The sequence below is a fragment of the Tasmannia lanceolata genome, unplaced genomic scaffold (assembly GCF_043159265.1).
Source record: "Tasmannia lanceolata isolate RefF3 unplaced genomic scaffold, GAP_Taslan_0.1 ptg000016l, whole genome shotgun sequence".
In the NCBI taxonomy this organism is placed as follows: Eukaryota; Viridiplantae; Streptophyta; class Magnoliopsida; order Canellales; family Winteraceae; genus Tasmannia; species Tasmannia lanceolata.
The window spans coordinates 1,152,288-1,176,092 of record NW_027518693.1 but is presented as its reverse complement, the minus strand read 5'-3'; the positions used below and the strand labels follow the sequence as shown (position 1 = coordinate 1,176,092).

The 23,805-nt window shown below is 37.4% G+C and overlaps 1 protein-coding gene across 2 annotated transcripts; it reads left to right on the top strand.

The window, feature by feature from the left end:
* Positions 1-5,251: 5,251 nt before the first annotated feature.
* On the top strand, positions 5,252-22,214 carry SKP2B (RNI-like superfamily protein). Of its 2 annotated transcripts, none has more exons than XM_077357598.1 (5): positions 5,252-5,385; positions 6,352-6,615; positions 19,729-20,077; positions 20,150-20,291; positions 21,472-22,214. In XM_077357598.1, exons 2-5 carry the CDS (start codon positions 6,374-6,376, stop codon positions 21,825-21,827), a joined length of 1,089 nt encoding a protein of 362 aa, XP_077213713.1. In that variant the 5' UTR covers positions 5,252-5,385; positions 6,352-6,373; the 3' UTR covers positions 21,828-22,214. The 2 variants fall into 2 exon arrangements, with proteins under 2 accessions (XP_077213713.1, XP_077213714.1); XM_077357599.1 differs by lacking the exon at positions 5,252-5,385 and adding an exon at positions 13,003-13,192 and having other exon boundaries at positions 6,478-6,615.
* The last annotated feature ends 1,591 nt before the right edge of the window (positions 22,215-23,805 follow it).

Here is a 23,805-nt window from a genome sequence, read left to right as displayed (position 1 = left end):
AAATAAGGGAAACAAATTTAAAGGGAGATGATATTTTCACCCCCTCTGCAGTACGCATTCGCCCGGGGGGTGAAAATATCTTCGCCCAATTTAAAATGGAATCTTCAGACCTGCCAGACCTAAATTTCAAACTAACTTACATGGTTAGGACTCCACTAACAAAGTTCTTTTTTCCTATACTCAATAGGAAGAACGGTTACCATATACCATGAACCAACTACTGTCAAGTTGATTAGGATGAGAATTGTCTTGGCTCATTCTATTTATTGCATTTTCCATTAGTATACAAATAGGAAAAATTAAGGAAAATTAATTATCAAAAGAAGTATCTAAACAGAAAATCTCTAAAAACTTATAGTATAGAAACTGATTACAAATTTCAGTGATCAAATCTTGTACATATCTAGAAAAAATTGAGGAAAATTGAGTACAAATTTCAGTGATCAAACCTTGAGCATATCAAGAAACTCAGATCTGGTCTTGGATATTTCTGACGAATATCATCACAAGGCCGACCATCCAAAGATCTTCAAGAGATCGAAGCACCTCTCAGATCAACGATCCTCGTCGTTTTAGGCCAATTAAAGTGTTTTCAGTGTGAAAACCCAAAGGGTTTCCAGTAGTTGCCCTGTTTGGCTGTTGGGATTTTATTGGAAGAAGTAGTCAAAGGGGGAGGTGACAAGCATGGAAGTTGTGTAGGCTTGTCTAGGGGAGAAGAGTGGTAGTCAAAAAGGGAAAAAGCGGAAGGCGTTTGGCTGTTAGAAGAGGTGTGGAAATATTTGGGTGTCATTATCAAAATTGGTGGTGGAAGAGAGAGAAAGAAAGGGAAAAGGCAATGATTTTATAAGACAAACAAATTCCACTCTTCTCACAAAAAAACTCCAAAAAAGAGGTTTGCCATTGGAATTTTAGTAGAGGGGACTACTCCCGCCATATCAGCGCCACCTAGGAAAAAGTGTAATGATGATGTCTCCTCAATGTCTTGAAGTCAAATGAAATTTGAGCTCAAATTTTACAACCAAACAACATTTGCATTCTATATCCCATAAAATGCCCGGCCGTCTTCCACCTTTTTTGCAACCAAACAGGGCAACTAATGTAAACACCCAAGGTGTTTCCAGTGTGAACACCCAAAGTGATTCTAGTGTGAACACTCATGGTGTTTCCAATGTGAACGCCCAAGGTGTTCTAGTCTGAAAACATAAAGTGTTTCAACTGTGAAATAAGGCAATAAGAAAACTAGTTCCAATGTGAACAACCAAAGTTAGGTCACACTTGTGTGTGTGTGTGTGTGTGTGTGTGAAAGCTGAAAAATGTCTCTTTTTTACCATTTATTATGTATGATTTGTGTGTGTGAAAGCTGAAAAATATCTCTTTATGTATGTATGCTATTTATTGTCGTAAGGAGGCTCCACCTTTATAATAGGGATTACATATCTCTTTGAATGGCATTCAACTTTGAGTTAAAATTCCTTGCTTGGAGAAGTGTTCTTCTCTTTTATCTTCCATCGTGTAGCTTCTCTACCTACTTCACTTTTTCAATCTTTTTTTATGCAAGAATATCCTCCAAGAAGCAATCACTTCTCTGCTTCAACATCGTTTCACCACCCCTTGAGCCCATTTCACCTCTTCAACTATCCCATCCATTCTCTTCCCTTTTACCTCATACTATTACCGGCGTTATATTTTAATGCCGGCGATTCTCTAAGTATTTCACCAGTGTTTATACTTGTGAGCGCCGGGGGAAAAGGAGATTTACCCACGGTCTGTTGTACTCATCTTAGGCTTCATAAGTGGCCCTTATACACCGGCGAACACATTATGACTGACGGGGATGAATATGATTTACTGGCGGTAACTTTAACTTTATTGTAGCATGGCCCAGACGAGTACAACTCGTAGGCTAAACGAGTGCTTCTTGGACTTCTCCACCTCATGGCTCTAGATGAGTACAACTCGCAGACTAGTCTAACGCTTCAGACCCGTCGCGCCAAATGAGTACGAATTTTGTTGCGGGTGAGGCTATTGTCTTTAAACATGTTTGGAGGTCGGCAAACCAAAAGGCGGATGTGTTAGCCAAGCAACGAGTTGGGGGGAGAGTATTCTCTGGTTCGATCATCTTCCCCCGTAGTATAATTTTGTAATTTTTATTGTCTCTTTTCTTCTTCTTTTCTGTTTCTTCTTTTTTGTTTTTGTTCTCTGGGTTGCCCTTCTCAGGTGCTCCCTTTTCATTTAATACAAATCGCTATTTCAAAAAAAAAAGAAAAAAAAAAGATGCACAGAGAAGTTCCATACATTACTTTGAAGTTTTACAAGAAAGGCTCTACACCATTACATACATGGAAAATTAAACACTACATCCACTGTCAAGACACGAGGGTCAAGCACTCCAATACGGGGAAGCAATAGAGGCTAGGGCTAGTTGTGATCGTGCCCTACGAAGTTCCTCCCCTTCCTCACCGTTGGAGAAGATCGATGGCCATGTCTTCAAGCCAGAGACAAAACGCCTAGACACGGATCATCTCCTCCATTCCAGGCCAGCCCTTCTCGAAGGACCATCTCCAAGCGCTCGCGACCCAAACCAGCCGCCCGTACCAGAGTCCCTGAAGCCCCGAAGATCACCATAGAGACACCTAGCACATGGGCACTGAGCGGTTCGATCGCTTGAAGGCGCTCACCGCCCTCATAAGCTCGTGGGAGAGCCCCTCTCTCCACCAGTTGCCGCCCTGCCAGCGTCTCCCAACACAGTATCTCTCTCACTGGTGAATCGCCAAGTTTCACCCAAAGCCTATGCGGAAAGCGTCGTGTGTCTACCTCTGTCTCGACGCCACGGTCGAGACACGAGACGACTCTCCTTTCCACCTCTGAAACATGAGACAAAATTCCTTCACCATCCGTAAGGAAAGCGGCCTTCTTTCAAAAGCCCCGATCTCAAGCGTAAAATTCTTAAATTCTAAGGGCAAATGAGTCGTAATTTAATTTCTAAATATTCTAGGGACAAATTGATCTCACCGTAAGTGTTTTGAACATCCATAGCTATCATTCATGGGTTCAAAACTCCCAAAAAGGTAGCTCACTTCACTTAGTTAATTCAGACCCTTCCCATGATGATGTCACTTGGGTATTGAAGTAATCCTAAGGGTTGATTATGAAAACTCATATCTATCTTGAAAACATAAAATCCTTGGTAAAACCAATAATTTTACATCAAACCATTTCTTAGTAGTGAATTAATGCTTTTTTGTGGGAAGATGAAATGGGTTAGGGAAATTAAATTCTCATATATTAAAATGATAAACCTAGAAAATAGAGTGTCTTTCCCTACTCTCCACGCATTAGCATGACGAAAGCTTACTCACATGCTTATTTACATCTCCATTCTCAAATATAAACCCATCTAGAGTATTTCCCTTTGATGTCCTGGTGAGAATCCCTTGGGAGATTGAAAAAAAGTCATGGTAAATCCTAAGAGAAACTAAAGCTTCCGGAAGAATCAAAGGAAAAGCTTCATCGGAGTGGTAGATTTCTTGACAAACAGAGCATAGAGGATATTTGTAATACTTTTGGGTTGATGTGACATGACACCCTGAATTTGAGTACTGTCTAGGATTTTTATATAGATACTTCTGTGTTTACCAAATGAAAATTATGTCTTCACGACTTCTATTCTATTCAAAAACATCTTTCAAATGGCACTAATTTCTTGAATTTTCTATATGACTTGATAGACATTTGACTGAACCTAAGTTTAGTTACAGAATCTGTTTTGCTGTCTAACCCTGACATTTGAACTAGTTTCCAAGAATTCTGATACTTCTGTAGAAAGAATTTGATTATCAAATTTTGTCATATTATAATTTGGTTATCTAGGGTCATGAAAAATTGTAATCATCATTTTTGGAATTATATATTTATATGCAGATTTTACAAAATTGAATGATGGACAGTAATAAACTGAGTAGAGGACCTTTGAACTATTGAACGAATAATTCAGATTACAGTAGTAAGCTACTGATTTTAAATTTGAGTATTTTGTATAATATTATGTGTATTTATGATATGTTCATGTGCAAAAGTTTATACCATGAATCATTCTTGACAAATTAAGAAAAGACGCATGAATTATCTACCATCTACAATATGTTACTACCCTCTTTTTTTTTATCATTAGTGTTTGATTTGTAACTGATTTACAGCCCATTGATCATTCTAGATGGATTTTGAAATACCAAAGTATATGTTGATATTCTAAAGTTAAATCTCATTTTGGAACAAAAAACTTGAAAGTTGGATTATCGAAATTATGGAAAATGAACACTGAACTACGAAACAAAGGCATTAATAAGAAAGTGGGAAGTAAAAGATACCTTCTGAACTTTGGCTCTCTCTTGACTCAGCATCTTAGCAGGAATACCCTTCATTGGAAATTTTGATATGGGCCTTGAGTGGGAGAGACACCTTAACGGGTGTAAGTGGCTCACTCTTAGTTCACCGTCTTAGCAGGACGTACACTCTATCAAGATTATGATATGGGCTTAGAGTGGGAGAAATGCGAAACGCCTCAGCAGGAGTAGATTGATCCCAAAGGATCATCCTTAGATATTGAAGGCACTTAGGTGTCTAAGTCTACCTAGACACCGTCATGGCTTCCGTCTCTGCTACTTAAATTCACTTCTTTCACTTTTACCAAATAGGTTAGATTTACCAAAATAACTAAAGAATCCCACAGACCAAAATAACCCCGCACGAAACCTAAAGCTAGAAGAAAAAAAATCCCAGGAACCAAAATAATCCCGCACGAAATCCGATGAACCAAAATAACCAAAAGAAGAATTTTTTTCTTCCCAACAATTCAAGCAACCAAACAAAGCATGGGATTTTTATTTTACCGGGATTTTTTCCCCCACTATAGTCCGGTCAACCAAACATGGGATTTTTATTTTACCGGGATACTTTCAGAGAGTTTTTTTTTCCCACCAACCTCCCGGGAAGTTTTTTGTTCAATTTTGAGGAAGAGCAGCCTCTTGGATTCTATTCTTGGTTGCACTCCACCTCATTTCTTTCTTTGCGTTTTCGATTTTGGACAACCGAATCAAAATCTTATATCCCACACAATCTTTCTTTTGCTATTTAGGAAAAAGAAAGGCCCTACTTTTCCTTCCTTTTCGTGTCAGCCTCATACTCCAACTTTACGTGGGCCATACTTCATACGTCACCTCTATTCATTGACTTCCACGTGGCATCACACTCGTCTCCCGTTCCTTCTACACAAAACCTTTCATTCTCTATTTCTTCTTCACAAAACTTCCTTTTCATTCATACGTTTTCTCTTCTTTTCATAATAATCTCTCTCTACCTCGATCAACCATCGGATTTCCAGAGCAGGTGAAATCATCGTTTTTTCTAGGGTTTTAGCATTTTATTTCCTTGTTTTATTTGTTTTCTTTTAGAATCAAACCTCGTGTTAGGTTTTTGTTTTCTGGGTTTCTCCGTATGTTAATTTTTTCTTCTTCTTTTTTTTTTCTTTTAATTTTGTTGTGTATATTTTTCTGTAATAGTGGGTTTCTTTACTAGTGTAAGAAAACTAGTTCTTGGTTTTTTCTAGGGTTTTAGCATTTCATTTCATTTTTTGTTTTTGTTTTTGTTTTTTAGAATCAAAGCTCGTGTTCTTCTCAAGCTTTAGGTTTTTTATTTTCTGGGTTTCTCAATCATCTATGGTAATTTTCCTTCTTCTTTTTGTAACTTTTTTTGTGTATATTTTCTGAAATATTGCATTTTATTACTAGTGTAAGAAGTACTAGTTCTTGGTTTTTTGCTTTGGTTTTATTTATTTGTTTTTATTTCCTGATTGAGTTAGGGTTTTATCTTCCCTCTTTTTGATGCTCTGCTTTTGATTTTCCAGTAAGAAGTACTAGTTCTTGGTTTTTTTTTGCTCTGTTTTTATTTCCTGATTAAGCTAGGTTTTTTTATCTTCCCTCTTTTTGAAACTCTGCTTTTGATTTTCGCTTCGAAATTTAACATCCTGCGATTGCTCTAATTCAGTACAGAAACAAGAAAAAGGGCAAATTCATGCCTTCTTGTATTTTCTGGATGGATTGTTTTTCAGCATTGTCAGTATGTTTGGATACAAATTTTATAATCCAGGATTGTAAAATCCTGGATTTTATAAGTTAAAGCCTGGATTTTATAAGCTTAGACATGGATTGTAGTTTTTTAGGATTGTAAAATCCAGGTTTTAGTATATAAAATCCAGATTTTAGCTTATAAAATCTAGGTTTTAGCTTGTAAAATCCATATGTCCAAACGGCCCCTTTATCTCTGGGAAGTTGAAATCCTTGTTGTTATTGGCAGTTTTGAACTACTTATTATCGTGATGATTGGAGAGAAGTTGGGAACAGAGCATTTGGACTCGTGTTTTCGCAACCTAGCTGTTGGTGGGGGAGAAAACATGGAAGTGGGAAGAGTAGAGATGGCCGATTGGAAAGATCTTCCGATGGAGCTTCTCTTGCGTATTGTTTCGATGGTGGATGATCGGACTGTTATCATGGCTTCCGGTGTGTGTACTGGGTGGAGAGATGCTATTTGTTTCGGGCTCACCCATCTCTCTTTGTTGTGGTAATGGTTGTTTCTTTCTTTCTTTCTTTCCCCCCTCTTGTTTTACATGTGCTCTATTTAATTTCTTTCAAATTATGTGAGGTCTCAATTTTAGACCTAGCGGTTGGACACGGCTTCACGATCGTGTTGATAATGATCCTCCATATGCACTTTCGAGTAGACATATGTCCTGTTTAGACGTTGTTCATGTATTTATTTTAATCAACGGGAAGTAGAAGACAAACGTACTGGTAGGATGCAATTTTCTTTTCTTTTTTTATGCTCCTATAACTTTCTTGAGTGACATTAGTTTGAGCTTGTGCCATTTGTACAGGATTGTGAAGATCATGACAACGGGGCAATCCCAATAGTCCGATTTTCATGATATCACTTTTACTTTTTATTTATATGATGATAATCGAAGGCATATAAGAAAAAGAAGGTAGATTACACTCACAGACCGAGCTGATCTTAGTGGGGGTAACAGCAAAAACACCAACCCAAACTATGGATCCAAATCTATTGGAAACACAACTGCTTCCTTGTATTAGAAAAAAAAAAGACAAACTACACTCACAGCATGAGCTGTTCATGAGTGGGGGCATCAACAAAAACAGCAACCCGAACTAAGGATCCAACTCTATTGGAAACACAACTGCTTCGTTGTTGGCAGGGCGATGAGTGTGTTGGAACACAATGCTGTGCCCATCCACTGCTCAAAATGGTTCACAAAGTGCCAACAATAACCATCCTTATCCTGGACACTTTTGATGACATTCCTTGGTCAAAGGTTTGAATCCTAGAATCTAACTCCCCACTTGAAAGCAAACTTTTCACTTGTAAGTTTTTGGAGTTTCTTTGGCATGTGTTCTGCACTTTGCAGTTATATTGTGTTAATTTAAGGGAACTTTACTTGGATGTTTTTCTATGTTATTTGGTGGTTTTGTACTGATGGAAAATGATATGGTAACCGATGGTAAGATCGATGGGAGAAGCTAACAATGAGAATGTGCCATGTGGGCAAAAAAATAAATTACTGTTTTGGTATTTTCCTAAACGAAAGGACTGGTTATATGTCACCTGTGATGCTGTGGCAACAACACGTTTGTTCGGTCCCCTTCTTGGTTGTAAAACCAAGCCTTTTTAGCCTTATTACCTTATTGGTATTAGTGATTTTGAATTGGATCTATATTCATGGAAGGTAATAAGGCTGTTATATGTTCATGCATGAAAGTGAACTCGTTACTCTACATATGTGCCACAGTGCCATTATATGCTCATGCAACAAATTTTATCAATTCTAGAAATATAGTTCAGGAGGGATACAAAGTTTCATAACATTTAAAGTCAATTAGATTATGCTAGTTTTGGAAGCATGCATATTCTCATTTACCTTCCCATAGACATGGTGAAGGGGACTACTGATATTTTTTCCAGTAGTAGCTGTATGTCTTCACAACCTGGTTCTTGACAAGCATTGTGACAATGGATGGATTTTCTTCTCTGCTGTAAGGTGATAGGAAATATAACTAAGTTTAATTTAACAAAAAAGTTGGAGGCTAATTGTGCATGGGCCAAAAATAACATGCAGGTTTTAATATCTTTCAAGTTCGTCCAAGCACAATGTGCATTGGAGTTGAAGATTTTTGCCTAATCATGAGAAACTTTTGAATCACCCTCAATTTATCACTGACTCAAGCCAAGATTTTACTTGCGGACCTTCTATCTTCTAAATATTATAAAATATCAAGAGAATTTTGGAAGTAGGAGATTCTTGGAAGAAGTCATCATACTGTTTACAATGGTTGGGAAAATATATAATAAGATCATCAATTATCGTGTCATCTAGGGATCTGTAGTGCGTTATCTTCTTCTAAGATTCATAATATGGTCAGTTAATTTAATAAGAAGTCACTTTTGTTTTATGCTCACTGAATTTAAATGATTGTTGTTCTTCCTATTCAATTCTCCAAAATATTGGTCGAGGTTCACTTTCTTCGTAGACAAATCCAATCACCTTGACTGACTTGCCTAGTTGATATGTTTATCCACTTCATTTTTGCGATCGAAAAGTGTGAGAACCTATCCCAACCGCTGACGTTGGATGTATATACTTTTTTTATCGATAAAAGTGTAACATGTATCATCAATAGTGTATTATTGAAATGTCTATTAGATTATGGACAAAGATGGTGGTATCTTCCTTGGATTCATGGAAAGGGAACTATCTTTCACTATCGTGAAGCATAACACTAATCCTACCTTCAAATGTGCCCTGTCAAATATACTAACCTATGATGTCTTAGTCTATCGGATCTTCCCTAGTTTCATGGAAAAGGAACTATCTTTATTGAATCTTCCCTAGTTTCATGGAAAAGGAATTATCTTTCACAATCTACATATCTTCCCTGGATTCATGGAAAAGGAACCATCTGTCACTATTGTGAAGGATAACACTGGTCATATCTACAAATGTGACATGTCCAATATACTAATCTATGATCTCTTAGTCCATCATATCCTTGTCACTATGCAGATAAATCAGGAAAGATGCAGAGAGCTTTTGTGGAATTAAGACCTTCGGTTATAAAAGTACACATGGTGAATTGGGAAAATGTTCTTCGATCAAAGAGGAATGAGGCTGAGAAAGGGAATTAGATCCACTAATTTGGCTTTGTTAGCTAAATTGTGGTGATCTTTAGTTAACAACCTAGTGGAGTTATTGGTTCAGAATTTTGAAAGCTAAATATGACAAAAAAGGTGACCTTTTGAGACCAGAGGGCTATATTATGACCGAATCAACATTTGGACAATCTAAAGTGTAGTCTGCTATTTTTTTCTCTAACATGGGATGAATAGGAGATGTGAGTTATCTTTTAACTTGGAGGGATAGATGGTTCATAACTCCAATCCAGTTTAACATAAAAAAATGAGAAATAAAAAAAGACGATTCATATCTAGACTTGTTTAGGACTCAAAATCAATGGATCTTAGTTTCAAATTATGAAAAATGGTCTTGCAATAGGCATGTTAAGGAATGTATGTGAATGTTATCTGAATTTGTCTGAGGCATATTAAGAAACTTAATGTACTTTTTAATTATAAGATCATTCATTGCTAATGCATTACAAGTAAGGCATATAAGCATATGTTTCTGTATAGATTCATCACCTTGTACCATTGTTATAAGATCTTGATCTAATTGGTAAAAAAATGAGCATTTCAATTTTTTGCATTAAACTACGTAAGATTTGTTGGAAAAAAGTGCCTACTAAATATGTTGATGTGATTAAGGATATGTACGATGGAGCAGTAACTAGTGTCAAAACCACGGATGGAACGTCTAGTGAGTTTCCAATTACAATAGGACTGCACCAAGGATCAGCTCTAACCTCTAAGCCCTTATCTTTTTACGCTAGTTATGGATGAGCTTACGGAGGGTATCCAGGATGAGGTGCCGTGGTGTATGTTATTTGCAGATGACATGGTATTAATCGACGAAACCAAAGCAGGAGTAAATGCTAAATTAGAGTTATGGAGAACTACTTTAGAAGCTAAAGGTTTGAGACTGAGTAGGACTAAGACAGAATATATGGAATGCAACTATAGTAATGTAAGGAGGCATGATGAGGATGTAGTAAATATGACTGGACATGAGGTACCTAAGAGGGATATCATTCGCTATCTTGGTTCAATTCTACATAAGGAAGGAGAGATTGAAGAGGAATTTAACCATAGAATAAGAGCAGGTTGGTTGAAGTGGAAGCTTGCCTCAGGAGTTCTGTGCAACCGTAAAATCCCTACCAAGTTGAAGGGAAAGTTTATAAGACAGCTGTGAGGCCAGCCATGCTGTACAGCTCAGAATGTTGGGCCACCTAGAAGCAGCATGTGCATAAGATGAGTGTAGCGGAGATGCGAATGCTTAGATGGATGTGCGGCCACACAAGGCTAGATAGGATTAATAATGAAGACATTTGTAAAAAGGTGGGGGTGGCTCCAATTGAGGAGAAGATGAGAGAGCACCGCTTAAGATGGTTTGGACATATCCAATGTAGGCCTTTGGATGCTCTGGTGAGAAGAGGCGACTCGTGCCAAATTGATGGAGTAAAAAGTGGTAGGAGCAGACCGAAATCAACTTAGGTAGAAACAGTGTGGAAAGACTTGATAGCTAGGAACATAACAGAGAACATGACCTTGGATAGCATAGAATGGAAGAAAATGATCCACGTAGAAGAACCCAACTAGAACTAGGATTAGAGCCGGGTAGATTTCTTTTACCTTCTTGATTTTTTTTTTCTAAAGGATTCATTTAGCCGACCCCAACTAGTTTGGGACAAAAGCTTTGTTGAGTTGAGTTGAAACTACGTAAGATTTGTGGCTGCCCAAATCAACAAAGCTTGAAGTTGAATGTTGGCATTGTTGGTATGGTACTAAATATAGTTATCCTTGTCATTAACATCAAGTTTGATTCATCAACGATATTTCATTGTGATTCTCTCTCTCTCTCTCTCTCTCTCTCTCTCTCTCTCTCTCTCTCTCTCTCTCTCTCTCTCTCTCTCTCTCTCTCTCAGTAACATTGGTTTAGAATGAATCTGAACGAGGGAATAAACTTATTGGAATTTGTTAATGTTAGTGGTCCTACACATGATTTTTCATTCTAACTCGGCCTTTCATACCTACTGCTAGTCACACTTGAAAATGTCTCAAAAGCTCGATTTGCTTTTGATGTTCTCGTTAACTTGAGAGCAGTTATTAGATATGCCTTGCTTCAGTTGTATGTTGTAGGTAAGAACCAGTTGCCAAGTTTTGTCATTGGCATCGAGAATTTGACATGAGAAAAATATAAAGGGTCTCTAAAGCACGACAATGAAAGATGTTCCATGGCATCACATCTTTGGATCGGGCATCATACCTTAGGTTGCCCAAACCCATCGAAGAGAAATCCACCATGAAATTTCAAAGCAAAGCCTCCTTTCATTCGTAATATCATAAACTTTCTTGTAGCCCTAAGGCTTTATACTATATAAATCGATTCATAAAGGACTTTTATAAAGTTTTTCATCTTGACTCAAGATAACATGATGCAGAACGATAGAAGGTTGAACTTTGAAACCAAATCTGATGCCAGATGGATCTATAGAAGGGGTGTTGGGGGTAAAAAAAGATGGGTAACAATTAGGGTTTTGGGTCCTAAAATTTATGATTAAATTAGAAAAATGTTTCTACTAGGTTTAGGATAGGTTTAGAAGGTTGCAAACGATGCCGAGAAGGTTTAAAATTAGTTTTGGGACAATAAAATGGGCGTAGTGTATGAATGGATTTGAATGTTGTTTCTAAGGTAGAGAAATTTTTATAATGTGTGTTTGAGGGGTTTTGCCTAGATGATAGCTGAAAATAATGCAAGAAAGTCTTAGGTGAGATTAATGGAGGTCTGGGGTTCTCGGGAAGGTGGTTTATGGGAAAAAAGCAAAAAAAAAAAAGAAAAAAAAAAGATGAAAGAAATAGATAGCATAGTTGGAATATCACCAACCAAAACTCATTGCACCTAAGGTAAGATCAAGGCATCACACCTTGGCAAGGAGCATAAATCACATCTGCACAAGAGAAGAAGCTTTCCAAATGTTTGTTCAATCATCATCCATCCATCATTCATTTCATCGTCGCTTTATGAAAAGTGCCCTGAGGCTACAAATATATGCAAAAAAGAGAACTAGAAACTTCTAAAACCCTAAACAAAAACCTAACACTTTGACTATAATGCTCTCTAATGACTTGAAAACTTGCGTAAAATTCCCATAATAGATGTGTGGGGCCTATTTGAAACCCTCATGACTCAAAGAAACCAAATCATATTGGTAGGAAAAGATCGTGATACCTCTCCTATAACTTAACAGACATAAAAGACACTTAAAATTAAAATACGAGCCTAGAATGGTCCCCGTCGTACTCCCATCGCTTGAAAAGATTCGACCTCGTCAGGTGAGAACTTGTCGTCGGCTCTGAGGCTTGCGCAATCTACAACTAGTTAGCCTTTCCAACAGACTAAGTATTTCCAAGGCACAAGAAGCTTTGGATAGCCATGTCATTGGTTTGAAGTAGTGTGATCACAGGGTGCACATTTGATGTAATCCTTATAACGCGTCTGCTTAGGCAAAATGTAGCACAAGTCTTCTGCTTTATTATGCCTATAAACTTCTGTTCTTGCGTTCATGATTACATAGTGAAACTTTGCAAGAGGTCCTAAAACTAAGATTGGTTACTCCGTTAAATGCATATCGATAGAAGTATCATCTTGATCAGCCTTTCTTGTTGTAGTTGTTGTATAAGCTCTTCCTGTGAGTATGATTGATGAGTGATTCACCTCTTCCAGGCGTGTTGGATAACGATTGTTGCTCTTTAATTTCTCAGGTAGTGTTCACGGGTTAATGCCTATTGGAACAGGCTTTGTATGACGATAGTGGCTCTGGTCTGTTGCTCTAATTCCGTGCAATAATGTGCTCTCTAAAGAAGGTATCAATAATGATTGTTCCGGCATGGTCTCCCGACCCAGTGCAACCTGCGAAGTCTCCAAGGCTAGAAGAGGTGCATGGAAATCTTGGTGAGTACGATCCACACGATCTAAGTGGGATAACAACACTTCAAATTTGGCGTTTAAGCTTCCAGTAACTCAACTATTCAATCGGCATTGCATCTTAATGTGTTTCAAAATGAGCTCTGATACCAAATTTGACGCAGGATGATCGAAGTTTGAACTAATACATCACTCTGATACCAAATTTGCTCTAGGGTGGATCCATAGAAAGGGCGTTAGCTTGGAAATGATGGGTAAAAATTAGGTTTTCAGGTCCTAAAATTTGTGATTAAATTTGAAAATATTTCTACTAGGTTCAGGATAGGTTTAGAAGGTTGCAGACGTATGCCGAAAAGTCGTATGCCGAAAAGTTGCATACGTATGTCAGGAAGGTGTAAAATTAGTTTTGGGACAAAACAAAAGGGACGTAAGGTACGAATGGATTTTTTTTTTTTTTTTGGAATGATAAGGTACGAATGGATTTGAATGTTGTTTCAAAGGTATGAATTTTTTTTATTATAAATATTTTGGGGTTTTGTGTAGAAGATAGGTAAAAAATAATGCAAGAGTGGTTTTGCTGTTTTGGGTGAGATTAATGGAGGTTTTGGCTCCCGGGAATGTGGTTTATGAAAAAATACCCAAAAAGTGAAACATGGAAGAAATAGATAGCACAGTTGGAATCTCCCCAACCAAAACCTAAAGCATCACACCAAGCGGTTCTTAGGCATCGCTCCTTATGGAAGATCAAGGCATCACACCATGACAAGTAGACATCACATTTGTTAAAATCGTACGATTTAAATCAAATCGAAGGTTGAGCGAATCAAATTGGAAGGAAGAATTGTTTTCCGTAAACATCGCACGATTCATGTACGATTCGACTTTGAATCATACGATTTTTCCGACTCTTTTTTCCGATCCTTTTTTGTTCACCTATTTTTCTGTGGTGGGCCCTTTATGATTAGAAATAAATCGTAAATTACCCACCGCCCCAAAGAAAGCCTCGAATTGTTCGATTTTCTTCCTCCCTAGTTCTTTTTGTTTTTTTATCATTATTTTGATTGTACATCTTTCCAGGGTCCTTCTCGGTCTCTGTCTTTAATGAAACTATTTGCCATTAAAAAAAAAACCCCGCCCCTACTTATAACCTAAAAACAAGTAAAGAAAACCCTAAATTCTGTAAATCTCGTTTTACCCTGCAAATGCTCACAAATTTTTGCTCTCGATTTCCACACCTTTTTTCTGCTATTGGTTTGCTCTTCTTCTAGCCAATAAAAAGGAAGAAGAGGAGAAGAAGATGGAAAACCGTTGTTCACGATTTAGTTTTTTAGGTAATTTTTCTTTCTGTTCTTGCTGTTTCGGTTTTTTTCTCTTCTTCTCCCCCTTTTCTCTCCTGTCCTTCTCCTCTTTCTTCCTGCTTCTTACCAATACCAGCCGCAGGCATTTTTTCTTTGTCGGTTTGCTCTTTCTTTCCTTCTCCTCTTTCTTCCTACATCTTCTCGCAGTTTCTACACCTTCTGCTCTTGTAGTTGATGAAAAAGAAGAGGAGGAGAAGAAGATGGAAACCATTGTTCATGATTTTTTCTTTTTTCTTTTTTTTTTTGAAAGATCGCCAATTTTATTGCAAAAAGACCGAGATTGTCAAGATACAAGGAAAAGGGAACAACAAAAGAAAGAAAGATACATAAGAGAATAAGGAAGGTCACGAAGGAAAATAGTCAAACAATGCCAAAGACTCTTTCGACACTCCTTTTCTAGCAAGTCTATCGGCTACCTCATTTGCCGATTGGTGAATATGCTTGAAATCTATCGATAAACGCCTCATCCAGTCAAACATATCATCAAAGAGCATATCAAACCTCCACGGATGCTTCTGTGACCCTTTCAACCACTTAATAGCATTCAAAGAATCCCCTTCCAGTATCACATTATCCACACTATTCATAGCCAAGAGTTTTAAGCCCTTTTGAACCGTGCGAACATCGGCCTTTGTAGCGTCCGCCTCCCCAATGGGGCCCGCGAAAGCCCCCCATACTACTTCCCCTTGGTCGTTTCTTAAGCCCTAATGAACCGAACCTCGGCCTTCTTGTTCACGATTTCTTCTTCCAGGCAAATTTTTTTTTTGTTCTTGCATTTTCAATTTTTTTCTATTCTTCTCCTTCCTTTTCTCTTCTTTCCTTCTTCGCTTTCTTCCTACTTACCAATACTAGCCGCAAGTCTTTTTTCTGTTGAAGGTTTTGTCCCTGTTTCAACTACGATTTGGTGATTTCCTCTTCTTTCCAAAACAAATAGGGACATTTGCTAGTTGCTTCATCGTATTACTGTTGTGATAGATTATATGATGATTTCATTGTAGGATGAATATAGTTTATGCTTTGTTTAGTGATTTATCGTATGATGATTGTGCTTTAGATTACTCATCATAGAATTTTATATTTAATTTAATGGTTTTGAATGAAAATAGATAGGTACTCATTTTATTCTTGTTTTTCGCCTTTTTATAATTTTAATCTTTTTTCTCATTTATATGTATAAATCTGAAAAAAAATATTCCGATTTACGTTTCGATACGATTCGAACGCTATACAATTTATGATTCGATTCCAATTCTCAGAACCTTGATCACATCCACACAAGTGAAGAAACTCTCCAAATCTTTGTTCAATCATCATCCATCTATCATTCATTTCATTATCGTCATATGAAAAGTGCTCTGAGGCTACAGATATATAAGAAAAGAAAGAGAACCAAAAACTTCTAAAACCCTAAACTAAAACCTAACACTTTTAGACTAAAATACACTCTAATGACTTAAAAACCTGCAACCCACTTAAAATTCCCGTAATACGTATGTGGCTCCTATTTAAAACCCTCATAACTCAAAGAAACTAAGTCATATTGGTAGGAAAAGACCATGATATCCCTCCTATAAGTCGAGGGACATAAAAGACACTTAAAAATTAAAATACGGGCCTAGCATGATCCCCATCAGAACCCTTCATATAAAACTCTAAACTTCTAGTTACTTCTCTCAAAACCTACAAGAATAAGACCTCTAACTCTACATACGACTTGAAGGTCTTGATCACATTTTAAAACCGTAAACATTGATAGCCCCATCTTTCAGATGAACTCACTTTAGTGAGTTAAGTGAAAATAGGAGAAACGACTTAAATACCCCCTTTCTCTTCCCTACGATTTCACTCTCACTCCCTCTTAAATATTTCTTGGGAATTAGGTGTTCCCTCTTTTTTTTCAAACACCACTTAAAGTGACTTCATGGATTTAAAAGAAAAGGACATTTTTACCCTTACAACTTAAAACCTTATAAATAGACTCAACTAAAACCCAATGAAAAAAAAATAAGAAAAAACACTTAAAAACTAATGATGGGTCCCATCATCCTATTTGACTCTGTTTCTTGTGAAATCTATCACTTAAGAGATTTAAAAAACTTTGCTATTCAAAAAAAAAAAAACACTTTTATCCCTACTACTTAAAACCTTATAAAAAGACTCAACTAAAATCCTATGAAAAAAATGAAAAAAATACTTCAAAACTAATGATGGCCCCATCATCCTATTTAACGCTTTGATTCTTGTGGAACATGGTCTCCATCGGTGCCTCCCGCTTTTAAACATACTCGGCTTCGTTGAGTATGGGGAATGGTAGTAATCATAGGAGTCATGATTAACTCGCCGGAAGTCATTGTAGTAATCTGCTTATGAGTGGAGAATGGTTGTCCTTTGCATGAAACAGGATTATACTATTGAACAATATATTTCTGACAGTCACTTCTTTGGATAGATATAATCTTATCGTTGAGCATATCTTCGAAGTCTTAGGTCTCTTAACTGATGTTAGACGAAAAGTTTGCACATATATCTCCATAGGAGCATCTGAATCCTTCTCATTCTCGATCTCTATCTTATAGTAGAGATTCGGAAATTGCAGTTCTAATTCCTCGGACAAAAAATATCGACAACTGGTTACTCTCCTTGTAGACCTTTGAACTTGTTTGGTGCACGAAATTTATGTTTTCCCAAACTTGTTCTGCTCCCATTTTCGCATCTTCTCGCTCCATTATCAACATTGTTAAATCTTCCTTGAATTGAAGTTGTATCTCATGTTAAGTTTATCACAGTTTTGCATTTCATGTGTTGAAGATTCCTCTATGTCAATCCTCATGTGTTTCTTCTCCATTCGTAGATCTCATTTGTGGTCTTCAACTTACTTTCCCAATCTATCCTTGGCAACTTGTAGATCCCTATTTTCTTTTGCTACCATTTGAGGTTTTCATAGTTCTCTTATAGCAAATTTTTCTCTGAGACATATTGAGTAATGATTGCTGTCTTCTTAATCTACAAATAATGTAAGCGGACCAATTATTGGTGATATTGACTTTGGATAACAATTACAACTTTGTCTATCGCTTGAAGTTGAGCTCTTTAAAATTGATCATCCTATGCAAACCTGATTGAAAGATAGCAATCACAGGAAGCAATTTTTTTAAGCTTTCTTTGCAAAATACATTTGTTAAGCTTTTTACATCCCCAGTTAAACATATTCTTTTTGCATGTATTCATAATGTTCCTTAGTAGTCACATTCACTTCCATGTCTGAAGGCTTAGGAGTTTCCTTCAAAGATCTTTTGACTTCTCTAATGTTTATAGGATTCAATATAACGGGCTTACCATTATACTGAAAATAGTAGTATTTAGGTGACCACTATGGATTACTTCCCTATTATGCCTCTACGGTCTATGAAGCCATATATTTGCAGCACTCGTAGGGATAACATTACACCATATATAATCATGATAAACACTGGTTTTAAAAGATATTAAACATCTTTGAGTTATCGGGATAGTAGTCTTGTCAACCCATGTGACTTGGATGTTGCTATGGTGTCAGCTTTAGGTGCTCAATGGTGCTTTGCAACAAAACATTATGTTGCTTCCCCCGTCACTATATATCCCACTACTTAAGAAGCCATCCGAATCTCACCCTGGTACAAAAAACCACGTAGACCCATTTTTTTCAAATTTCGGATTTCATAGGGACCGAAATTTAAAACCAAAACCGAAATTTAAAAATTTTGGCCTAAATTATAAGATTTACACCGAAGTTTCAAACCTTGTGTAGAACCAATAGAATTGATCTTAATTCTTGATAAACTATTTATCCAATACTAGTTCTTGTTGTCCTAAGACCACATATGATGTAGAACTAATTGATGAAAGTACTTTAATCTTCAGCTATGCAAAAATCAACTATGGTATGGTCGATCTTTTGTTTATGTAAACTTTCTGTTTTCTACAGTGTAACCCTTCTACAGGTCTCGAAATTTTCATCTACAGTTAATCTTATATAATCAAGTCAAAATCAATCCTATCCAATCATTGTATCTTGATACCAACCTAGTCTATAAATCTGTTGGTTAGAATTAACTCAATCCAGCTATCATATTTGCTTAGGTTGATCCTTTTAATGGTGGTAGTAAAGCCTTAGTATCCAGGAGAACTTCTTAATTTGAAATCAACAAAAAAGACAAAGTTCACTTTAATCAAACTGATTGCTCTTGCGCCAAATTTCTTAGTACAATTTCTTTTGATATGATTTCCTCGAGCACAATTTTTCACCACTAATTCTATCATCTTGGTTTTGAACAACTCTTCTCTTGGATTATTTTCTGGTATTAGGAAAGATCCACAAGATCATAGGACTCTTCACTCAAATCCTCATAGGATACTTCCTCATCTTCTACGCTTACCACACAATCGTGTGCTGACATTTGTTGTGGATCTAGAGTATGTGGTATGGCTTTGTTGCATAGAACTTGCGTGGAAGTAATGTTGAGTTGTGAGATCTCCTCTCTAATCGTGAATTGCTCTCTCATCTCTTTCATCTCTGGATCGTACTTCTCTTCTTGTCAAATCAATTCTCCTTGTTGAATTAATACTTTAACCTCCTCATGATTATTTTTTTCGTACACATTTATTAGATCAAGAGTAGAGGCCTTTGTAATTGGGGACATCTTGACCCTACCGTTTATGTTGGAATAAAATTCTGTTACCTTTCTCAAAAAAAATAACATAGTAAAGGCCTTTGTAGGAGGCATCTTGGCTTTGGTAACTAATAATGTAGAACAAGTATACATGACTAGATTAAGTTCTCATATACGGTTCTCAGAGGGGGAGTCCCCTTGGTTTACCTATCTCAATAAAGTATATGGTTGGTTTGAGGAGTGTCGAGTGATTTAGGCAATTGCGATGATATAACTAGTAGATATGTTGCTCCTCATGTCAACATATTTCATTGTCTAGGGGTGATTACACTTGTTTTTTTAGTACAAGTAGAGCTCGTGGTACCACGTTAAGTACTCTTTGAATGTGCATCCTTAGCTTTCAAAGTCTTGAGGTTAGTTCATGAAGGTGGTTTGTAATGGTTCAAATGCATTTTGTTTATTTTATGGCATTCTATTATCCATATTTGTGCATACCCCTTTGATTAGCGTGGATACATGTACTTAATGAGGGTTCTGATATGCCCCCTTTTTGCAGGTGCAAGGACAATATGAATAACCTTGTTCTATCACTTGCCCCAAAGTTCACAAAGGTGCAGGTACTAATCCTACGCCAGAACAAACCGCAACTCGAGGATGATGCTGTTGTAGCTATTGCAAATTACTGCCAAGACCTTAGGGACTTGGACCTTAGCAAAAGCTTCAAACTTAGTGATCGATCCTTGTATTCCTTAGCCCAAGGTTGTCCCCGCCTTACTAAACTCAACATCAGTGGATGCTCAGCCTTTAGCGATGCTGCTCTTGCACATTTGTCGAGTGTGTGCACGAATTTGAAAAGCTTGAATCTTTGTGGTTGTGTTAGAGCTGCATCTGACCGAGCCTTGCAGGTATGGGCTAACAATTTTCAGTTGAATTTGATTCATTTTTTCTCGCTTGATCTGTTCCATTGTCTGGTGTAGGCTATTGCGTACAACTGTAGGCAGTTGCAGGCCTTGAGTCTGGGCTGGTGTGAGGATGTCACTGATGTTGGAGTGATGAGTTTGGCATTGGGATGTCCAGACTTAAGGGCACTAGACTTGTGTGGCTGTGTCCTTATAACAGGTCTCTCTCTCTCTCTCTCTCTCTCTCTCTCTCTCTCTCTCTCTCCCTCCCTCCCTCCCTCCCTCCCTCCCTCCCTCCCTCCCTCCCTCCCTCCCCCCCCCCCCCCTCCCCCTCCCTCCCTCCCTCCCTCCCTCCCTCTCTCTCTCTCTCTCTCTCTCTCTCTCTCTCTCTCTCTCTCTCTCTCTCTCTCTCTCTCTCTCTCACACACACACACACACATACACACACACCAGTTTGTTTCTTAAGGGAGAGACCGTCTACTACCATGATATGCGTTTATTAGCATCCAATTTTCAAAGAGGGTATCCAATTTTCAAAGAGGGTATAATTCACCTTGACACTATTAATAAGCATCTACTCTAATAAGGGATAAATCAACAACCATATGAGACTTTCACTTGTGTGTGGCATCATTACTCTGAAATTATGAAAGGCATCATTATTTAGGGGCAGTCTTCAGTGTGAGGCCTGCTTTCATTCTGCATGCAATTCGTGTTTGCTGAAACCCTATGCTGCATTAGTACAAATACAAGTGTCGGAATCCGACACGGGTGAGTGTCGGATCTGGGAAACCTCAAAAAGAATGATTCGTGGATTTGCCAAAATATTTAAATAACTTCTCAAATTTTAGTTTTTTATGTGATAGTGTTTTTTGTTTTTTTTTTTTAATGGTCCGTGATAATGTTTATAAGTAATATATTGAAAATTTTAATAGTTTAAATATATGTAACGTTTCATTTCTCATTCACATATTGCAGATCTTTCAAAAACAATATATGTAACGTTTCATTTCTATTTAAGAAACTTACTGTTAGGATGGGTAAAACTCAACATGTGGTAATTGTAAAATTGTGGTAGTAGTATTAAAAAAAACAGATAAAAGAGATTTAAAAGTGTCTCAAAGAATCCTGAAGTATTGGAAGCCGAGACGTGTCCGATACCCATTTAGAAGAATCCATGTAACATAGCTGAAACCTATCAAGGCTCAACAATTGTGTTTCACACCAAACTGGTCATTTAAAATATGACAACATTTGACCATTCAAAAAAGAAAATGTGACGACATCTGGTTTCATGGTTCGTGCCAAATAACAGAAAATTCCTATATCTTCTTTCTTCAACTCCCTTCAATTATTATTGAGTTTTTGCGTCCTTTTATATCGTTTCTACTTCACTGCAGATGAGAGTGTTATTGCACTGGCAAACGGATGCCATTCTTTGAGATCTCTCGGCTTGTACTACTGCCAGAACATTACAGACAGGGCCATGTATTCTCTGGCTAACTGCCTTGTGAAGGGTAATAAGCATGACCTTTGGAAGTCTGTTCTAAGTAGCTGCAGTGAGGAAGGGCTCATGAACCTGAACATTAGCCAGTGCACGGCCCTTACCCCTCCGGCCGTGCAGGCCGTCTGTGACTCATTCCCGGCACTCCACACTTGCCCTGAAAGGCATTCTCTCATCATCAGTGGCTGTCTTAACCTCACGTCCGTTCACTGTGCATGTGGGAGGAGGGCCTTGTCTCATCCTGCCCACTGACCGATAATACTGCGAGGTAAAATCTGTTTTAAGTGAAAGAAGTGGATCTCTTTGAAAGGAAAATCAATCAAATCCCTGCCTGAACAGCTAGATGGTGTGGTTCTGAATGGGCCTCTTTGGCTTTTGTTTTTGGAGACAGCAGAACCAAAACTGCTGAACTTGGGGTTAGAATCAAACTTTACCTTGTGTTTCTTTGTGTTTATATATGAACTTGGGGTTACCACCAAGCCTGTTTGGCTTTTGTTATTTGAGCCTCCAAAACCAAAACTGCTGAACTTGGGGTTAGACTCAAACTTGTATCTGTTTATGTCTGTATATGAGACAAAAATTGTAGAATGCATGTTCTCATGTTTATTGCTCAATGATTTGGAGTAGCTGGTTCTGGTATGTGTTTCTCTTGATTTAGGTCATCATTCTAATCAAGCAGCCAAGTACTCTTCATATTGCATAGGGTGTTTTCTGTCATATTTGTTGTTTCTTTCTCAAAGATGAGAGAACTTCGATAGGAAGGAAAAGAGGAAACTTTATAACAACCAGTATTGATTCTCCTTGTAAGAGAAATATCTGCTGTGCGAAAGAGGAAAATGGAAGATTTTTTGGGGGCAAATTAAAAAGAAATTACTAAGTTTTGATTTCAATAATGAACGGTCGACTACATACTTAACTTTGGATGATGATATTTTCACCCCCTATAGTACGCATGCACCCCCCTTGTAACGTGATTTGACGTCGCTTTTATCTTTTTGTGAAGAATAACTTGTCACTTTGTAATTGAAACTAGTGAGCCCTTTGGAGGAACAAATCCTCAAAAGGGAGGAGACCAGCATTGGATTTGCCTTGAACTTACCTTAGACAAATAGTGGTAAGTAGTGTTTAGTTGTCAACCTCGTTGAGTAGTGGCAGGGGCTGCGATTACAATTATAGAAAGAAGGAAAAAGCATCATTCTAAAAAAATCTAAGCGAAGTTCTACCTTTTTTTAGTGGTTTTGGGCTTGGATATTCTTGGGAGGGGACAAGGGTGACACATCATAAGACATGCAATGGTTAACCCCGAGACATCCCTAGGAGTCTCCAAGGATTTCAATGCTACATTGGCAACCAAACAAGCAGAATCCTTAAGCCATCACGGCTTTTGTGTAACCAAACAAGCAAAAGTCCTTTGCTCTTTGGCATGGGACTACGTTTTTTTCTTGTGTTTCTCTAATTGACTGATAAAAATCTCAATCAGCAAGGAAATTATATGAACGAGTGGACATGCTCGTAGTCATTATCCTGCCCTTGATATTTGATCCCACGGCAGCACAGATTTTAAGATGCCGCTGTTGAATCAAATACTCGTTCTTTATGTATAATTTATCGAATGAGCAAATTAATTTTAGGGATTTGCTAGGGACCATCGCATATGAATAAGACAAAATCTGTTGAAAAGTGAGCCTGCGTGGCTGCTCTCTTGTGCAACGGCCGGCCCCAAGAAATGCCTTTTGCGATGGTCCCTAGCAAATCCCTAAACTCCAGATCTGCCATCTTAAAGTTTAACCCCAATTAAAACAAGACAAATCCAGCCTAGATCTGTTTTGTTGTGTTTTCTTTTAAAGCTAGTTCCTCATCAGCTAGCATATTTGTTTTTTTATTCATTCCACCAACCTGAATTTCAGTTCATTACAAAATCAGTTTTATCATTATATCCCTACTGATGTTTTGTTTAATTCGAAACTCTGAATATAGATTTACCATAAAAATCACTTCTTTCACTTTTCATGTTCTACTGAATTATTCTATGCATTGCTAGACTTCAGAACCTCAATTTATAAACACATTTAGCACCCTGATTTATTCATACTTCAATGAAAACAGAAACCAGATTTGAAATCTTAAAAATCTTATTGCCTTCAACTTGGCATTCTAGTAGATACAAATTCAAATTTTTAAACTTTACCATGCTTTCATTTGTCTCTAAAATCTAGCAGATACCAATTAA